Source organism: Onychostruthus taczanowskii, unplaced genomic scaffold (assembly GCF_017590055.1).
Source record: "Onychostruthus taczanowskii isolate IOZ18803 unplaced genomic scaffold, ASM1759005v1 scaffold8, whole genome shotgun sequence".
NCBI classification, from domain to species: Eukaryota; Metazoa; Chordata; class Aves; order Passeriformes; family Passeridae; genus Onychostruthus; species Onychostruthus taczanowskii.
Genome location: NW_024505892.1, coordinates 7,227,825 through 7,249,310, shown reverse-complemented (window position 1 = coordinate 7,249,310; position 21,486 = coordinate 7,227,825). Strand labels below are relative to the sequence as shown.

The window sequence follows — 21,486 nt, the reverse complement described above, 5'->3', positions numbered from 1 at the left end:
GTTTGCTGTTTTAAAGGGTGCTTTCTTATTGCTAGTGCATACAATCAGCATATATTTGAAATGAAAGCCTCAATCACAATACTGTATTTTAACATAATTTGGAGATTGTGAGCTAATACCAAATTATTGAAACACTTAATCAATTAAAATTATGGCTTTAGAACAACCAGCTGGGTTAAAATCAACTTCCCTAAGTTAACTAATCCATTTGATTGGTATTTCAAGCATTGACATTCAAAAAGAATCTACCAGTCATACCAAAAAAGTAGCCAGGAACAATATGCTTTTTAAAGAAGATGTGACAAAAATAATTTAAGTGTTTCAAAAGAAAAATCCTCTGCAATTCAACTTTTTAAAGACATCATGTCAAATTATTTGTACTTTTTCTGAAAAATAATGGATTCCTCTTTTGTGATAAGTTTAGCTTTATATATCCTCAGACATATCTTAACGTTTTTGAAGAATATGAACAGCTTATATGTCAAGGATGTTATTAAAGTGAGAGAAGCTAATACACTACTTTAAAGCTTCACGTCTCTTACTGAGTGGTACTTGCAGGTTCTGCTTTTTTAAAGTAAAACACCTGAAACCTTCCATTTTGTAGGAAAACATTTCTTGTTACAAAAACATGACCACGTTCACTTTGATGAAGTACTTTCTGGCACGTTAACATCAGTGTTTTCCACATACTGTGTCTAATCCTACTCAATTCAGACCCCTGTGTCTAATTCCTCACAATCACAGAACAATAGAATATCCACAACTGGTAGGACCATTGTGTCTAATTCCTGTCCCTGTGCAGGACTCCCCAGGAGTCACACCATGTGCCTGAGAGCATTGTCCAAACACCTCTTGAGCTCTGTCAAGGCTGCTGTAACCACTGCTCTGGGGAGCCTGTTCCAGTACCCAACCATCCTTTGGGTTAAGAACCTTTTCCTAATATCCAAACTAAATCTCTCCTGAAACAACTCCAAGCCTTTCATTCAAGTCCTGTCACCAGTCACCACAGAGAAGAGATCAGTGCCTGCCCCTCCTCTTACCCTGATGAGGAAGTTGTACCGGCAATGAGGTCTGCCCTCAGTCCCCTCCAGGCTGAACAGATCAAGTGACTTCAGCCACTCATCATACGGCTTCACCTCAAGGCCCTTAACTGTCCTCATAGCCCTCCTTTGGACATTCTCTAACAGCTTAATGTATTTTTTTATGGTAGCACCCCAAACTGCACACAGTATCCAAGGTGAGGCTGCCCCCGTGCAGAGCAGGACGATCCCTTGCTCATCTGATATTGTCTTGCCATCTTGTTGTAAAAGCTTCATACCTTCTTGGTGATTTCTCATGGGCAGCTCCTCACAGCACTGACGCCAACTCCTCCTCCGCACAGCCAACAAACTCCATCTTACATCTCAACCAGCCAACCTACTCTTTTACAATTCCCTCTTAACTGGATCCAGCTGTGGCCTGTTAAGGGCAGGCTTGTTCTTAATGCTTGATAGCTAGCACAGCTGTAACCCCTTGGGGTGAGATTACCTTCACCACTATCTCTATTCTCCTACATTCTATCTATCCACAATATTGCACTATTCACTACAACTCCCTGCATCCAACCCATGAGCCAGCTGCTCACCCATTGCATGATGTGTTTATCCAGCTCTGTGCTGAACATTTTTTCCAGAAGGATCCTGTGAGAGACAGTGTGAAAAGCTTTACTGAAATCCAGAATGATTACATCAACTTGCTGCCCTTGATCACCTAAGTGGGTTACCTTGTCATAAAAGAAAATTAAATTTGATAAGCCGGATTCGCCCCTCAGGAAGCCATTCTGGCTGTGATTGATGACTGCACCATCCTCTACATGTTTTTCAGTACCTCCCAAAAAAATCTTCTCCGTAATTTTACCAGACACTGAAATGAGATTGACAGGCCTACAGTTTCCGTGCTATCCTTCTCAACCTTTTTGAAAATTCAAATGTTAGCCAGGTTCCTCTTAACTAGGGTCCTTCCATATTTCCAAGGCTGTTCAAAAATGTTAGAGAGAGGCCTCAGGATGACATCAGCCAGCTCTTGGGGTATTCTTGGATGAATCCCTTCAGACCCCATAGACTTATATCCATATCCAGTATATATCCAGGCTCCATATCCAGTAGATGCCACACTAGTTCAGGGTACACGGAGAGTTTATCATGCTCACAGCCAGGGTCCTTCAGCTCAAGGCACTGGAACCCCTTCAGTCCATCATCAATGTTGGAGACTGTCCTGGTTTAGGACAAATTAGGGGAAATCTCCAAAAGGGAGCTCCCTAAAAAAAAAAAAAACATTCAACAAACAATGACATTCATATATGAGTCTTATTCCACAATCAGGTCTCCCTGAGGTACACACCGTGTTGTTATATCTTTCTGCATTATCTACCATGTATAACCTGGTTCTTGAGCAAAGACAATCCCACGGATGGGTTTGTCTGTACTCGAGGCAGGGTTGATCTATATTGTCTTTCTCAACAAACCTTTGACATGGGCTACTGGGGCTTTATTTTCATCTACTATGTTAAGAAGCTCAGACTGAGCAGGACCCGCTCGGTTGGTGGAACTTCGAGTGTTAACTAACCAGGTAGCCTTTGCCAAATGCTGCTCCCAGTTTTTTAAAGACCCCCCACCCAATGCTTTTAAGGTGGTTTTTAACAATCCATTGTACCTTTCTACTTTCTCTGCAGCTGGTGCATGATAGGGGATATGGTACACCCACTCGATGCTATGTTCTCTAGCCCAAGTATTAATAAGATTGTTTTTAAAATGAGTTCTATTATCTGACTTAATTCTCTCGGGAGTACTCTTCCTTATGCTCCCAGTCGAGATCTATTTTTAACTTCCCTATCTTTGCAGTCTGATGTACTTGCTGGTTGTTTTGCTGCTCTTCATTAGCTCTACTTCTGGGGACATGGGCATCTACATGGCGAACTTTCACAGGTAACTTTTCTAACTGAGTAGCGATATCTTTCTACTCTTCCGCAGCCCAAATTGGTTTTCCTCTGCGCTGCCAGTTCGCTTTTTTCCATCTCTTCAGCCATCCCCATAGAGCATTTATTAACAAATAACAAAAGAACACTCCCCAACACAAAAAAAGAAAAGAAAACCAGGCAGTGCTGTGAAGAGTGCTGGGCTTCTCCCGCAGACTCCGGGGATCCTGGACGTCCCAGGTCAGGTCCGGAGCCAGTCCAATATCTTCGGGAGAAAGTAAGAAAGAAGGAACGAAAGAAAAAGGAAAAAAAACAGCGTAGAAAGCAGAAAGCGGCAAAAAAGCAGCTAGCAGCCGAGGCAAGAGCAAGCAAGCAAGCAAGCCAGCCAAGCCAAGCAGCCAAAAGCAAAAGCCAAGGTGCCTAGTCACATTCACACCCCTCCCTCCCCGCCCCGCTGCGGCAAGACGGCTGGGCCAGGGGAGGAGAAGGCGCAGCTGCCAGACACAACACACGATATTGGGATAAAGGCTGTCACCCCACAACAGAGACAAAGGCAAAGAAAGAATTAAACATCTCTTGCCTATATCCCTGTTTGTGAGGGGACCATCTACATCCTCTAGTGGACCGATGTTATTTCTGCACTACCTCTTGCTATTAACTTATTTAAAATACTCTTATTATTGCTCTCCATATTCCCATCCAGCTTCAACTCCAGTTGAGCTTTGACCACATCACTTTTTCTCCTAAAGCAGCAAGTAGCACTTCTGTATTCCTCCCACATCACTTGATCTTGCTTCCACCGTGTGCACCTTCCTTTTTTGCCATATCTCCAAAAGAAGGTCCCTGCTCAACTAAGCTGGCCTTCTGCCTGTTTGACTTCTGACATTTTGTAATTGCCTGCTCCTGTGCCCTTAGGAGGCAGTGCTTAAAAAGTGACTAGTACTGATGGTCCTCAGCATGCTCAAAAGCAATGAATCAATATTTAAATCTAAAAACAAACCAAAAAACAGAACCCCACATATATAGGACCAAAATCTGAGCATCCCATACCGTGTATGTTAGTTTATCTGAGAAATAATGATCTTGTGTATCCTACACTTTCTCCCAGTTTGGACCTTACAGGACAAAGATTATGTAGATGTGACCTGATCTGCCTGTTCTCTTCAGTGATGCATTAAACTTCTTACTAATCTGCCACATTTACAGATCAATACTATAAGTACTGAAGTAGACAAGTCCTTCTAAAAATATTATCAACACTCATGAAAGATTTGTGCTTTCTTGATATCAATTGGCTGAATCTCAGTTTGAAACTTGCCAAATGTACAGCAATGGTTTGGAACATCATCTGGTTTGAGCAATGTCTAATTATACTGAGATTATTTCTATAAAGCATGCTTAAACTGATGCATCTGATGTCTTAATTTCATGTTCATAGTAAAACTGTACAGGTTTTTTTCGTGTCATGAGACTGGGTATAAAACAGATTGTGATCAAATTTTCTAACCTGCCCAGTACAATATATGTACTTTCTTTTTATTCCCACGTAAATAGAGGTTGTTCCAACACACTGATCTAGTGGTTTGGTAAAATCCATAGGGTTTTTTCACAGATCCATAGATTTTGTGGCCAGGAACAATTTTATGTCCAAATATCTATGCTCTCAATTCCAAAATAATTTCAATACAATGATTTCAATTGTGTCTCACACTATTTTAAATGCTTTAATTTTCTGTACCTCTTTTACCTCTGAACATCTTTAAACTTCAGCTAGACAATCTCTGTGCAATTAAAACTGGGATTTATTTTTGTCCAAAAGTTTATGTATGACTCAGACCTTGTTCCCTACGAATTTCCCTGCTGATTTCTCTCCCAGCTCTCCCTTTTTGGAAGAAACCAAATGAACTTTATGCCAAATATCAGGGAACCCTAAATTCACACTGAAAACCACTCCGGCATATGCAGCTTAGTGTATATGAACACGGAAAGAAACATTTAGAATAGAATGCTAGTGATGAAAATAAAACCTCATACAGGGATTATGACAGAGTCCAACATAGCACATTTAGCATGCTGCTGCCCTTCCTCAGGATACCTGTCACAGAGACAACCAGGGAAGCTGTTAAAGCCAGCTAAAGAAAGTAAGTCTGGGTGCCTATTTTAGTATATTCCCAAGCTGTCTAGACCAGACAATGGTATTCTACCTTTGGAAGCATGAATAAGCTCATCTAGCATTTTCAAACTACTGTAATGTCAAGATGAACAGAAAATTCCCTTTCCTGGTCTAACAATATAAATGCAATCAGGATGTTGCAGAGGCTTTACTTGAGCAAGAGCCTGTACTGCATTTAGCTAGGACATATAATTTTGTTTTGGTGGATATGAAGATGGGTAAAGACATTTTGTTGCTCTGGTGATGAACACTGTCTAAAGCACAGGTCCACCAGCATTGACACCGGCCTCATTCTACATGCTATATGCTGTTTATACAAAGAGGTATACAATATGAAAAGGAGGCCACTGGGGACTGCCCACTTAGGGCAATTTGACCATATCTTTGGGGAGAAAGATCTACTTTCTCTGGGTTCACTAACAGGAACATAGTATCCGGCAATGAACAAAAAACCTTGAAATGTTCTTGCTTTTCGCCAGGTTTACGTTTAACCAACCTACTAAAGCTACTGTAAACGTGTCTGTGTGTAATAGTACAAAAGAATATTTCTGAATGTTCCAAATTGCCCTATGTACCAAAGCAGTTATGTATATTACAATGGTAACGAGAACGAGGTATTGTGCAGCTCTCTATGGCTGCTCTGGGGATCAAAGGGCTTTGCAGGTAACTGTAAGATATACGTTAAAATGAGCTTTCTATACAGGCCTGTGTCAAAGCAGATGATTTGAGCTTTTATCATGAGTCAAAAACACATTTCAGCTTCTTTTCAACTACATTTCAAAGCTAAGGAAGAGCTAAAAGAAGTATCATATCAGTAAATTAGATGCCTAAATTGTCTGTTGTATTACTGAGAAAACACCATGAATAATAATAAGGAGGGCAAAAGGCTGTGTAAACCTCAATAGAAAGAATGCCTTTGATGAGAAACATTTCTCTTTTTCAGCACTCAGACTTCTCTCTCTCTCACTTCAAAAGGCTTATGATCCAAATTGAATAGCAGCATTTAATAGCCTGCATGGATACTAACCGATCTGACTTACAGTGCTTTCAAAGTTGTAAGAAAATCCAGAACTGATTTTAAGCTCCCTGTGCACCTCTTCTCTATAGCCTGATCTAGTATAAGCTACAGAACACATGAAATGCAGAGAGCTTGATAACGTGTATAGATGAAAGTGCGTCTTCAGCTGGTTATTTTCCACTTCCTTGTCAGTGCTGTGTTCTCTTGCACCAGCACACTTGAAACATCAGAAGGGGGAGCTCCGCTGCCTGAGTCAACAGCTCACAACAGCCAAAAAGCACAAAAAGCAATATGCAGCCTACGTGGCCTTCTCTTTTATCCAGGCTGGTGCTACAGACAAACATAAAGAGGGAAGCTGTGCAGGGGCTAAAACATGAAAACACAGAAGCCAACAACCTCAGAACTTACATCTGGCTATGGACCCCTAAGCAAAAGAGTCAACAGTTTTGGGATACCTTAAACAAGATTCCTCCTTTCTTTTCTCTCCTGTTAATTGATTTTATCCCACACAGATATAAACATTGTAGCTGAAGAATATGGTCATTAACACAAAAAAAAAAAAAAATTGTCAGGAAACACAAATCCATATTGCCCTGGTGATAAACATTTTCACTGAGTATTAAGCGAAAGATTCAAAACATGACTGTCACGCCAAACATGTTTTTCATTCTAGGTACTTCTTTTGAGACTTACAGTATAATTAAATTGAGAATAATTTTAAGCTTCTATTCATGAAAAAGCAATTTGAAAAATCCACTGATCCACACATTAAGGATATCTTGTTTTGCACTGCAATGCAATTAAACATCTATGAGCAAAACAGGAAGAACAGTAATAATTCTAAGTGCCAAATTATATTGGAAAAAGCTTGAATTTTCATTTTGGCATTTTCCCAGCAGGTTTTTCTTAAGGAAATAAAAGGGAACATTTAGAAACATGCACATTACAGAGTCTGCTTGAAATTCTGCAGGGACATGAGAGTATATCCCACTAAACTGGCACTGGCTTAAATTGTGCTTCTGCAAGACTAATGAAATTAGACATGTTGTTTCAAGCTTTATGCCATGTCAGACAATATAAAACTAAAAATGCCCTTGAGTCAATCAGAAAAGTATATTCAGCATAATTCACCCATTCCAAAAGGCTACTGAACAGGCGGGAAACAGTGGTGTGCTGGTAGGCTTACTATGGAAAATATCACAGATTTAATTGCTGAATTAGTAGGTAAAATCTCCGTAGTCTACAAGAAAAAAAAAATCTGATTTAACTGAGATCATATTGTTTTATTATTTTTCTGAAGTACAATTCATTAAGTATTCCTTCAAGGTTTACTATGAATTTAGAAGAAGGAAGGCATTAACAATATCTTCTCATTAAACTAGAACAGAATTTACAAAGTTACCTGCTACATATTATAAAGTGAATGTACTGCAGGGGAAGATAAATCTTGCACAAAAAAAGCACTCATACATTTGCTGCTTTCTGCATGCCATACCTAAAATTATTGTATTTTAAAACATAGATCCTATGTGATAAATAAAATCTTTTATTTTCTTAACTGTTCAAGACACTGTATCTTGGTGTGAGGGGATCCTTAACCTCAACAAAAAGATCTCCTTATTACTCACTGGTTTTTTTCTTCCTGATTATTCCAGGTCTCAGAGATGACTAATTCAGTTGCAGAGGGTATATTGGGTCGATGGTGGCCATGTCCATTGTTTCCTGTAGGGACACTTACCAGGCACACTCCTGTCATGTCATCACACACATCTGCATGACCAAAGCACGTACAGGGTGCACAGACTCCACCAAAGATTGTGCCATTCACACGCCTGTGTCGAGGCCAGCACGACTGCAAGAAAAGTTAGATAAAAAGTTAAACGCTTCTTTGAACAGAGGAAGGAACGGGATTTGAAATTTTTTTGTTGGATTTGATGATTGCACACACAACAAACATACTTGCCAAATGAATAAAAATACCAACATTTCTCTAGAAAATTCTTCTTTCTGGTGCTGTGGCTTTGCACTGACCTTAGCCTTAGCGGCAGGTGTGAGATTAGAGGAAGCTTTAACTTGATCATTCTTCTGAAATGGTAAAATAAAGCAGAGAAAGGAAGAACTGAAATATGACAGCATGAAAGCAAGAGGTACAGACTGAAAAACAGCCAGAAGGTGAAATATTGAAGGAGAGAGAATGAGGAAAAAACCTCAAAACAACAAAAATGTTGTCTGAGAAGTTCAGGCACAAAGGGCAATTAAAATACCATTTAGTCTTGTTAGGACTCAAGCAAAATGCTACACTGAAATAAAGCACAGGCTGAAAACTAGGCTGTCCTTTTATTTACAAATTGTGCTCCTTAAAGGATAGTAATTTCCCTTCAAGAAACTGCTCTGATATTTTAAATTTCTTTTTTTAAATGCAAAATTCAAATCAATATTAAATGCATGGCCAGTAATTTTGCAGGAAAGGTGACACCATACAATTGTGATTCATCAGTGAAAATTCAGCGACTCAATTTGCTCATAATAAGATGTCAAGCAGCAGACTTCCTTACTACAAATCTCACAACTGGGTTTATAGTTTGTTTTTTTTTTTTTTTTTTTTAATGGCTTTATAGCAAACTATCCTTCCATGGTAGGACTGCTCATGTGATCCAATAATTTTCCACAAGACAAAAAATGTGCATGACAGATTTATGACCTTCAAAAGCATCTGGATAATACAAAGTTTTGCATTGACAGAATACTAAAAGTATCATTTAATAAACAAAATCCTTTCCCCTTCACATACACTCTCCCGAAAGATAACAGACTCTTCTTTGTATAAATAAAGATGCCCCTTTTTGTCTTACTCTTGAAAAATTGAAAGTAATCTAAAGATTAACTGAAATTATTCTTTAAAAAAAAATTCCAAAACCTGAGATATTACCCTTTTTTTTCATTCTTTATATTCTTGGTTACACATTCCTAAAAAAACCCTGTAAATATAAAAAAATAAAAATCTAAAGTTATAAAATCCAAACCCTAAAAAGAGATTAAAAGAAATTGCTGTATTTTTCTTTCTGTGGCACGAGATGCAAGTGGTTTCTACATAAGTCTATAAATCTTTTCCCTCTTTTGGTGACTGAAAATAATCTGTTGTACACAGATACAAATGATATTGCTCAAGACAAGGCTCCAGAAGTCACTAATTTAAAGAGCTTAGACATGAAATATCAATAGCAGGGCTCAGAAAAATACTAAAAGATTACAGATTGAGGTCTTAAGAAAAGAAAAGAAATTATGTAACTGGCAACAGTTGGGAAAGTTCTTGACCATTATAGTGATGCAAGTTAAACACAACTCCTTTTGGAGTAGAAGTCAAGGAGTACAGAGAATGGGAACAAATCTGAGGAAAAAAAGCAATTAGATGTGAAGATGTTGACAAAGGCAAGAAAATTCATGAGTGGAGCAAAGTAACTATCACAAAGGGGTCCAATTGGTATTAGAAATCTAAAATTCCATCTGCTTTACCCATCCTTATGGTGTTCCTACACACACAAAAATGTACAGAATTTCATTTGGCCAGAGTTGCATAAAAAACGAATTCTGAATTAATATAATGGAAAAACTTAAAAGAGACACCATAATTCAAATGGGGTTGGTTGTCTTTGGAAGACTGATCATGTCAAAACATTCATAGAATGAAAATAAGAAAATAATAGTTGTTTTTAGTGCGGCAGCATCTATGCCAGGTACCATATCATCATTATGCAGGAGACAAATACATACATTAAATCAAATAATGAAGAGAAAATAGAACTGAAAAACCGCACAAAATCAATAAAATATGACACTCCACTTGGTTGAAATTGGCAGAAGTAAAATGAACAAGGCTGAAAGTATACAGAAGAAGAAAAAAAAATGGTAACTGGGAAAAAAAAAAAGGGATTTTCACCTTCTCTTTCTATACTTTCTTAACTACTGTCTGTCTGGAATTTTTAAACTTCACCTTTTTTTTTTTTTTCTATGCCCACTAGCATGTATACAAACTTTAAATTTGCAGCTATATATATGGGCTTTCTCTTGTGCAGTACGATCTTAAGTATATATCACATTTCAGGGACTGTTTATGATTGAAGAGAAGGTCTAGCACTGAGGGACATAATGTTGGACAGAATTTCAGAAACACCAAGACAGGAATTCTACCCAAGCCCTTCAGCCTCTGCAACAAAAGCAGATACTGAAATATCTGCATTCAGGGCTTTTCCAATTACTCTCTTGGACATCAGGCTTAAATCTGCACTGGGAGAATAAATGGACAAGTGAAAAAAAGTGTGAAACACGGTGATACTGCATCTAGCATTTTTCTTAAAATAATTGAACAGACAGACAATGGCCAAACTTTAAAATTACTTCTCAGCTGAGGTAAAAAATATTCTTCTCCACTTATTTTTCCATCTGTACCATTTTGGAAGTGATAGGAATATTCATTAATTCCTTCAGGCCTTCTTTCTATGTTAGTTCATCTAGCCCCAGCAACAAACAACCACGCTTGGCATTAGACTAGACTCTAAACCCTAAATATCACATATAAGCATGAAAATTTTTAAAGAAAAGGAGAGTTGACAAGCAAATGCCTAGAGTGCCTGTGTAAATGGCATACTGTTTGTAGTTTTGTGAAGCAGAGCATCTTGGTGTTTGAAACTATTTCCTTAGAGGCAAAGCTTTTGAAGAATGTTTTTTGGCTTCTGTTCTCCCCAAGTGATGCCCACGTGAGGTAGTTAATCATACGTATACTTGTACGAACACAGTCTGTGTGAACTAATCACTTAGTTAGCAAAGTGGGTATTTTTCTGAGCACGTGTCTACATTATTATCTGTTACAGGAGCAAAACAACGTGACACAATCCTCAGAAGAACATATGCAATTCTCAACAACTCCAAGGCAAATGGCAAAGCCCTGGGAAAACAAAAGAAGTTCAACCCGATTAACTCAAATAAATTGATCCGTCTTTGTTGTGCACAGGTCAGATAAATGCTATTTTCCTTCTAATTGTGTTCATCCATTTGTATTATCAAATGGTTAAAGAGTACAAATATTGTTTCCACTTCCTTTTTATGAACCAAAATGTCTTTTTGTAAGTTAGAAATCATCACAGAGGTGTAGAACTTCAGATTTTAAATATTATCTCATATAATGAACCATCACCTGGAAATAAAGGTAACTAGCCAAGCCATGGCAAATTCCTAACAAGAAGGGACAACTGTACTATTATTTCCTACCAACACAGGTCCACTGTCTGCTTCCACCTATCACAGTGTTAGCAACATTGAACTAGACTGCATCATGATACTCACCTCACAGGAGGTACCATCGTAGCCTGGAGGACACTCACACAGCTCCACTGCAGGTGCTACCCTTCTGCCCCGTGAAGTGTGGTCAGCAGATTCCATAACAACACTTCTTAGTCTGGATGTCACAGAAATTAAACGGGCAAAACAGCAAATTAGATGGATATGTGCAGCTGAATGCAAAAAACACTTTATAGGGACATGCAGTGGCTTGTTTCTGTTTTCCTCCTTAAGAAGAAGGAGGTTTTCATATTCATCTATTTCTTTCTAAACCATATGTCTGTAGGCATGTTATTATTTTTGTTCATCATGTGAGAGAGACTATGGTCAGATACCCACTGATAAAAATAGATTCAAAAAGTCTTGCAGCACTGTACCAGGCTATTCCTGGCCTGCAAGCCACATATGCCAACTTGCATTGCAGCTGCATATAGAGCAAATTGACACTAAGCAGCGTCTTCAAAATTTATGAACCACTAGTCCAGCTTTCTAAAATATTCCATTACTAAGTTTTGGATAGAAGGTATTTTTACTCTGGAGATTTGACCTCTAGAAAAGATGTCAGCCCTGTCCAGAAGAATTGAGGATCTAAGTATTATGTATATGAAAGAATAATGTATGTACGTGAAACAAAAAAGAAATCTTCTGCCATATGCCCTGGTCTCCCCAGTGCCAGAGAAAAAAGTACTAAACACCTGTTGTTTAGGTGAACACTGACCATGATTTTTGTTTCAAGAGCACGGAAGTATGATGAGAGAAACAACAGAAGCCTTTTGATAGTCTTATAGCTATCATCAGAAACAGATGTAATTTACCTCAAGAGTATCTTTCTGTGGAGAAAAATTGGGATTTGGGAGTTTAATTCTTATGAGAATTTGAAGGAACATTAATGTATTACAGAGGCTAAATTACTTCTATTTTCACCCAGTAATCTTAACAGAGTGTTTGATAACTAAAGATACTTGAAGAACTTGTTTTGAAGTTGTCTTCAGCAGAAAATACCTTTTATTCATGACATACATTTTATTAAAAAGGGTTTTTTTCCCTTCATAACAGGGCATTTATCTTTTGGCTGCAAAAAAATTCTGAAAATTATTTGGATGACCTTGGACAAGAAAACATCCAAGAAAAATATTTTGTTGTTGGTACAGTGGTTGGAGGAAAGCTTAAGACAGAATATTTTCCCACTCGATTTTAAGACTACTCCAAACAAGTTAAACATGAAAGGTAATGGGGGGACAAGAGGGAAGATTTCTTCAATTAAGGTAGAAGCTTCAGAAAAACGGAAATTTTACCACCACTAAGAATATGACTGGACTTTGGAGGGACTATCATTGTGTATAATGCAGTTCAAAACTTCAATCTAATTAGGTGATACTAGAACCTCTGTAAAAAGTTCTTGATACTGTTTTAAGAGAAGGATGCTTATTCCCATCCATATCTTCAGTAAATTCTCTCTGACTTTTCAGTATACACCCTTTGCTCCATTGCTGTACATTTATTGCTGTACATTTATTTTGCAATCATTCATTTGAATTTTCTTTATGATAAGATAACCAATCTCTAGGATATCAGACATCAAATAGTGATTACTTTACCAGTAAAAAAAAATAACATTTTAAAGAAAAAAGCCTGTAAATGAAGAAATAATTTTTTAATAAAAGGTCAAATTTTATTTCTCCTTTGAACTACATCTAGCTCCCTCTAAGCATTGATCTTGGAACAAAGAGAAGCACTAACACAGAAACAATCCACCCAGTATTATCCCACATTTGTATTCACTGAATTGCTCCAATTTTCATTACATTCTGCTATTTGCTAAATGGGATTTTAATGTGTTTAACAGTTTTTAGCATTAACAGTTACTCAGTGAAGAAAGCTGCAGTGATTTTCTTTTCTCCCATTTTGAGGTTGCAATTTTGATTCCTCGATGCCATTCTGCATTCATTAAAATACATAATGCGGGCAGTAATGGGGAACTGGATCCTAGAGATGCATGAACAATTTAAGGTTAGACATCAAGACCAAATATTTAAGCTGACTGTTACTGTCAGCAGGCAACTGTTGACTTCTAAAAACAAACAAGATTAAAAGGGAAGGGGATGTTTCAGGCAGTATCAGCACAGTTTACTGTCTGCTGTGCCAGGCATCTGAATCACACTGGCTACGTAAGGCACATGAAGTAGTGACCCAATCTTTGCTCATTTGTCTTGGAGCCAATTTTGCATACGGAAAAAAACCCTTGGCCTCTTCCCTCTTTCTCCTTGTGTCTGGAACTGACTCCTTTCTATGTGGTTGCAAGCAATCTATTCTCTTTAGCACTCCAATTTCCAATGCCTATCTGCATGTTTGCAACACTTACCATCAGTGACCACTCTGAATATTGAAACTGAATAAACAGTGCTACTAAACTTTCTTTGAAGCACAAGCTAACAGTATTAGATCAAACAAAACAGTAAGAGAGAGTCATCTTTTCTTGGCCTGTTGCTTCTACCACAGATGGACTTAAGTGCAAGATCTTTCAAGATCTTGGAAGACCTTCCAAGTTAGAACGGGATTAGGTTTTAAACCCAGAAGCTGGGTTCACTTTCATATTGATTGCTACATTTCTGTATTCTCAATTTTTATCTGACTTGATCATCTAATTGCCCACTCATACAAGAAAGCTTCCTAATGATGCCATAGAGCAACAAGAACACTGCAAGCTTAAAACTACCTAAAAAATGTACACAAAACCATCCTTAAGTCAAACCCCATTCATATTGTTTAGTGGATACTTGAAAGCATAACAGATTAACTAATCTGTTTCTAGTAGGTTAAACTAAACAAGGATAAAAATAGAATCTTTAAATTAAAGCTCTTGCCAACTGGAGACAGCTCCATTGAATTTTTAAGTCTCTTTCTACATGACTGCAATAAAGTTACTTTATGCCTCCATTCTGGTCTCTTTTTAAGCACAGATTATAATAGCAACTTTGGAATCCTTACACATGTGGTGACATCCATTTTGAAAACTTTCAGTACTTAAATGAACAGGTTGCCTAATATAGCAATCTCTAATTAGTGTGTTGCATAATTCTGCTGGTGCTTCGAGGCAGAAATTGTCATTCATGATGGATCTAATAACCCTGTAATATTTCTGTCTCTCTGCCAGACCCTCTTAACCCTCTCAGAGGAATATCCATCTGTCCACTGTACGTACCTGTTTAAAGACAATAAAAGCCTTTTAGTTCATATCTACTTATCTATTAAGGCTTAGCTCTCAGTATTTCTTTTCAAAAAAGTTTTCCTTTGGAGACCATCCTTTGGAGTTGTCGTGGGGTGACAGCCTTTATCCCAATATCGTGTGTTGTGTCTGGCAGCTGCGCCTTTTCCTCCCCCGGCCGTCTTGCCGCGGCGGGGCGGGGAGGGAGGGGTGTGAGTGTGACCAGGCACCTTGGCTTTTGCTTTTGGCTGCTTGGCTTGGCTGGCTTGCTTGCTTGCTTGCTCCTGCCTCGGCTGCTAGCTGCTTTTTTGCCGCTTTCTGCTTTCTACGCTGTTTTTTTTCTTTTTCTTTCGTTCCCTCTTCCTTACCCTCTCCCGAAGATATTGGACCGGCTCCGGACCTGACCTGGGACGTCCAGGACCCCCGGAGTCTGCGAGAGAAGCTCAGCGCCCTCCACAGCACTGCCTGGTTTTCTTTTCTTGTGTTGGGGAGTGTTCTTTTGTTATTTGTTAATAAATAGGTTTTGTTTTCCACTGTGCTCCTCCGAGGAATTCCTTCCTGAACCCGGTATTGGGGGAGGGGTGGTTGGAGGTTTTTTTTTTTAGGGAGCTCCCTTTTGGAGATTTCCCCTAATTTGTCCTAAACCAGGACAGGAGTCCTTAATCAGCCCTAGATATCACAAAGAATATCTTCTTCATTGGATCTACATTTTCCCTGAAAAACTAAATGGACAGAATACGGAGAAAAGGGTTATTTTGCATGACCTTAAGAATGACGAGCACAGCTCTGCACCTAGTATGTTTCAGCACAAGTGAAAGTCAAAGAGAATATAAAACAATTGGTAATGAGGCACATCCTGAAAATTAGCAATATCCCTACACAGCAGATCATAAGTTGGGCTGGATGGCAGTAGATGCTGTTGCTAGTGCCTGGAAGCATGAACTGTTCTGAGGAGACTTCACATTGCAAATCCCACCCTAACAGGTGAAACTATCATTGCTACACTTAAAGATGAAAAACTGAATTTGTTTAATTGCAACTGAAATTGCACATGCTCTCTTCTGTCATGCTAAACCACAATGAGCACTCTGAGAGCACTCAGTAAAATTGTTTACTTTATTACACAGTAATACAGCAACCACCATGCTAAACCACAATGAGCACTCTGAGAGCACTCAGTAAAATTGTTTATTACACAGTAATACAGCAACCATTGCATTCTTTGGTAAGAGACATCAGAGGGACAACCAGAAATGTACCAGCAATATAAGACCATTTATAGCAAAAAAAGATACTCTTCAAAATCACTTCAGTTCCTTCCCCTAACCCCATTTTAACTCATTGTCTTTAAGGGACCAATCTTCACAACTGTAATGTCACTACACCTAGAAGCTGATGGCTACCAGCATGCAAAGTCTAAATTTTATGTGTGTTGCAGAGCTCTTCTCACAGAGCATTTTAAAAAAGTGCTTTCAGAAAATTATCTTTAACACACCACTAAACTGTTCCCAAAGGCTGAATATGAACGAGACTGTGAAACGGTGAGGCACCACACATGACCAAATGGCTAAAGGAGTAGTCAGGGATGCAGGCAGTGATATATAGTCTTCCAAATTTGCCAGACAGCTCTGCATTACTTACAAGGCACATTCTATAGATTGTGCCAGTTCTATGTGTGTGTTCTTACCTGAGCTCTACACTGCTGTCCAGAGGGGAGTCTCATCCATCCCACCCACACTGTTCCACAGTATGGGCAGGATGGAGCCCTTACACATCCAGCAAGGCACTTTCTTCACAACTGCCCAGCCAAAGTGCATTTTGAAGGAGAGCCCCCCTTCTCCTACTAGCACAAATATCAGCACTCAAATATATGTAAACCTCTGACAACTGAAGTTTGCATTTCCCATAATACTCAGTAACACCTTTGGCCTCAGGAAAGTCAATCATACATATCTCCTTTAAAAGTTTGCATTTCCCCTACTACTCAGTAAGACCTCTGGCCAAAAGGAAGTCAACCTTACATATCTGCTTTAAAAGTAGCATTAAAGCCCCTATTGTTCATCCCAAAATTGCTCCTGCCTTTAGCTTGGAAAATTCTGAGTGATGGTTTGGGGTTTTCTTATTTGAATGAGAAGAGAGCAGAAGATCATCTCTCCCTGAGCTCCCACTAGTCTCAGCTCTAAGTTGTGAATTAACAGCTCATGGTCTGCTCATAGTACATAAGAGGTGAGCTCTGGTCAGGTGTTTTGGCTCTCCTCAAAAACATCGGTGGGAAGCTGAGGGATCATGAAAGGCTTTCAAACTGGATGCAGGGAGATGCAAAAGAATGCAAGGTTGACGACTGAATGAGCAAATTAGGAAGCAGTTTGGCCCAAACTCAAGCTAGTTATGATTCACAAACTTACTTACAGAGATGTAATACATACTAATTAACCACAGGAAAAGACAGAGACTGAAGAGATACGAATTCTTTTGCAGGGAAAAAATTTACACTGCTGAAGCTCAAATCAGAAAACTGCATGCTGTTGACACAACCTGCCTTTCAATTTAGGATATATTTTAATTACCTAAGTATTCAAATGATGATTAGATTGCTGAAGAAATTTCACAGCAGCAAAAACTCTGTCTGAGCTCTTGGCAAATAATCACTAAATGTGCTATCAGCTCCTCCATTCTAAATTGGCTTATGCCACTGAATCAACTGATGTGCAGATTAGAGAGCATTTCAGGTTTCCTGCCTTGTGAGTAAAAACCTACTATGCAATCAATTCCATTACACATTTTAAAAATATTACTTATGCTACCTAACTATTAATGTTAATCACACAGTATCAGGAGAGATGTTTTCTTCACCCCATCTGGAGTATTTCTTCATGCACTTAGAAAAATTTGAAATGCAAGATGAGCTTTACAGTTTCAAACACACTGCAGCAACTGAAATAGAACAGTATCATCTCATATGTCTTTAATTTTATCAGAGGACTCAGAAGAGTTCACATCAAATCAGTGAATCTGAGCAGTCCATGCAGCATCCTGACATAAATCAAGGGAAAGGCTTTGGGATTAGCCAGTTCTGTGTGTGGTACTGATTAAAAATATAGAAAATTCCCCTTGAGGCACTTTTCCAGCTTGGAGACTCAGGATATTATTCTCTGGTTCACTGTTAATGTGGCCCTGTATGGTCATTAAATGGGAAAAACGATATATAAGCAATATATCATTTCCTATTTCAACATGTTATTACTGCTCTCCATGATTTACCATGTACATGGGAATTACTGTGTTCACAGAATAAACATATTTATAGAACTGTCATTCATGCCTTAATAGTCCATGTAATTTCATTTTCTTAAAAGGCTGCTTCTTTCTGTTGCCTTCCTCCTCCTGTCTACCCAAAATGAAAAACATACTAACAGAAGTTTGAAAGTGTAAATGAATGCTATGGATTTCATCATAATAAATTAGAGTGTTTTAAATTACATCAGCCTTGAGAGAAAGAGAGAAAACAACTCTTTTGAGAAGCTGCCTGTAGCAAAAGCACCCATTCCTCACATTCACCTGTAGATGGCATTCACCCCATTGCTGTATGTGGCTCTTATGAGGATCCTCTTCACGTTTGCCAGGATAGTCATGAACTCCCTCCTGCTGACTGGAACATCAGTGCCATGCACTGAGAAAGATTCTGGCTTCAGCACAATTTCTTCAGTGTGCTCTTCAGAAGGCTGCTGGTGAATTATCCCTTTTGGAGTGCTGATTTTCAAGTCACCTCCCTAGAGAGAGCCATGAAAGAGAGAGATTTAAACATGAAAAAAGTCTTGCAAAAAGCCCATTGGGGTACATGATTTATTGAATAATATATTTTACAAGAATAACAAATATCAGGAATAATATTCACTTTTCATAAACCTGAAATGGGCTTTTGCCTGATATAATTGAAAAGCAGTGGAAAAGAAAGTTTGAGTTTTTCAGATAAAACCTACTGTCATGGTGCGTGGCTCTACATCAGCAAAAGCAAATTCATATAATGCTGAGGTGCAAAAGAAGAGATCTACTGAAAGAATGTCAAAGTGTAACCTCAAATGACCAACTATTTTATTTCTTCATGGATGAACAGGAAGCATTATAATTTTCTAAGCTACTTACAATAGCTGCAATAATACCAGAGACTCCTTGAGATATTGAAGCTTTTAGTTTTCTGAAGTATATCCATTTTCTCACACTAGAAATTAGCTGAAAGTATGTGCACCCTTCTGTTTTGTGTCCTCAATCACCAGACTTCACACTGAACATCTGAAAAACCACATCATTTTCTCTTTCTCACGTTGTCTTCTTCTTTCATTTTATTTCTTTTCTTTTTCTTTATTTCTGGCTTTGGCTGAAAATACTTTACCTCTATGATGACATCAGATTGAACCATCAATTTAGCTGTTTCATCCTCTTCTGTGACATCATAGGAGACTGTAAATTTCAGATGTCCTCCAGCAGCTGCTACCTGGGGAAAAAAAAGACAGAAAAAAAATCTAATTAAATAAAAGAAAATGGGCCTTAACCACTTGGGGGCAGTTTTCTTGAGCATCAGTAGATTTCTAGTGTTGCAAAACCACATGCAGATCCCTGAGGATTACAGCTGTTGAAGTCTGCGAATTCCTTAAACCCACAGACTAACAAAAAAATCAGAAACAGATATGAAATCTGTGCAAATTTCCACTAGATACTTGCATTAGACTTTTCAGTGTATTTGTTCAGTTATATGGTCTTTATTTAGACTAGCCTCTGTATCAGCAGCCTTAGCAACCTACAGAAAATTCAGTAACTTCAGTTTCATTGATGGAGCAAACTACCAAAAGAGAAAAAAAAAGGCTGTGTTTTGGGTTTTTTTTTAGAATGAACCACAACCTAAAGTAAGAATTTTCCCTGATGGAGTCAAATAAATTTACTTTAAAAGAACGTTTCAGCCTTTTCACTCAGTTTGACCCAGCCTACAATGTAAGAAGTCAATGACCAGGCTCTTGTGTCATGGCAATATATTTTTTCCATGCTCTTTTAGCCCCCAGGATCATGGCATTGACATAAGCTATTCCATTATAAATGGAATGTAGTATGATGCAAATCAGAAGTTGCAGACTTGAATGACAGGGTTCAGCAGAGAAATAATGCTTTCTGTTAATTGATTGGAAGCAGCATAAGTAAATCAAATCCTGCAAGAGCTACATTTTGGGTTTTAAATGTGTCTGCCTCATACTTCATTGCAATGTGAGCCTCCTCTCTGAGAATATTAAAATCACAGGGATACTTCTGCCTTTCCAATGCCTACTGCTGAGCACAGAGCAAATTTGTGCATCTTTTACAAAGAGAATAATCTGATTATTCTCAAAGTCATATTTGTTCATCATACTGGATGGTTTTGCAGACAGTAAAAAAAAGCAGTGAAAGTCAACATCTTCATTATTTTAGGATGAATTTACTTCAAGGGGTGAAAAAACAAACCAAAACAAAACAAAAAACATTCCAGCATTTAAGGCCTGGAAATCAACTGATTTTGAATTAGTGATAAAGGTATATAAAAAGCCCATATTGGAGGCTGTAGAGCTAGTTGTTGGGTTAAAGCCAGAAAATTCCCTCCAATTCATAACCTGGATCTTGGACCAGTAGAATTGTAGCATCATAGATTCATAGAATATGTCAAGCTGGAAGGCACTCCTACTAACTAGGTCACTCTTCTCTTGACATACTTCAATAGTCTGATGTCCTTGAGGTACCCAAAAGTACACACACTGCTTGAGATGAGGCCACCCAAGTGCAGAGAAGAGCAGGACAATCCCCTCCCTTGCCCAGCTGGTGATGCTGTCCCTGATGCCCCCCAGGACACTCTTGGCCCTCCTGGCTGCCAAGGCACTGCTGGTTTATGTTCAACTTGCCATCAACCCAAACTCCATGATCTCTTTCCACAGTGCTGCTCTCCAGTCTCTCACCTCACAATTTGTGTGTATAAGTAGGAGAACCCAATCCCAGGGACAAAATCCAGCACTTGCTTCTGTTAGCTTTTGCTGGTGATGGCCCAGCTCTCTAGCCTGCCCAGGTCTCTCTGTAAGGCCTCCCTCTTCACCCCTGACGGAGTCTGCATCTCCTCCTAGTTCAGTCACTAGCAAACAGTGGCATCACTTGTTTATCTACATAGTGTCCAAACCTGCTGGGACCAATGCAACTACTTAAAAGCCTCGATCATAAAAACATGAAAAGACTTTTTTATTCCTTGGATGCAGCTGTTACAGCATTTTTGTTTTGCCTGTGGTCAAGTCTAAGCACTGGTTTGTAACTGCTAGAGGAATGTAGAAAATTTAGATATCTGAAATGCTGCAAGAAGTACCCAGAATTGCTTTCAGCTATAGACAAATATTTTAGAAGAGTAACTTTTGCAGAATTTTATAATTTCTATTTCAAGTTCAGACTAAGGACAAAGATTCAAGAAAGTGAAAATAATGGAAAAACAAGATTTGGCAGTTTCGGGCAACCCATAAAAATTATGTATCAAGACAGGTTTCACTTTTTCCCAGCTACATAACCTTTCCGGTGCTATATAAAAATCCAAAGCAGGGGAAAAAAAAAAAAAAAAAGAAAAAGGAAAAACCCTAAAGGAAAGGCAGCTAGACTGGATTACAGACTCCTAATACATAACCAACAGGAAACACAAGAGGAAAGGGGTGGGTTGCCTAGTCCAAAAAAGAGAACAGTCAGAAGAAAAAGGAAAATAATTTACTAAAATGTAGAAGTCTGGAAAGATGTAGTGGCCATTTTTATTTACC

General features: G+C 38.5%; 1 protein-coding gene across 6 annotated transcripts in view; it reads right to left on the bottom strand.

Moving 5' to 3' along the window:
- The window catches only part of LAMA2 (laminin subunit alpha 2), a 337,914-nt gene that overhangs the window by 138,556 nt on the left and 177,872 nt on the right, over positions 1 to 21,486 (bottom strand). For all 6 annotated transcript variants that reach the window (XM_041423612.1, XM_041423610.1, XM_041423614.1 and 3 more), the window contains exons 13-16: positions 19,074 to 19,175; positions 18,242 to 18,453; positions 11,485 to 11,596; positions 7,883 to 7,996 (exon numbers count right to left, since the gene is read on the bottom strand). In XM_041423612.1, the coding sequence (XP_041279546.1) occupies positions 7,883 to 7,996; positions 11,485 to 11,596; positions 18,242 to 18,453; positions 19,074 to 19,175 (540 nt within the window). The remainder of the gene's footprint in view (positions 1 to 7,882; positions 7,997 to 11,484; positions 11,597 to 18,241; positions 18,454 to 19,073; positions 19,176 to 21,486) is intronic.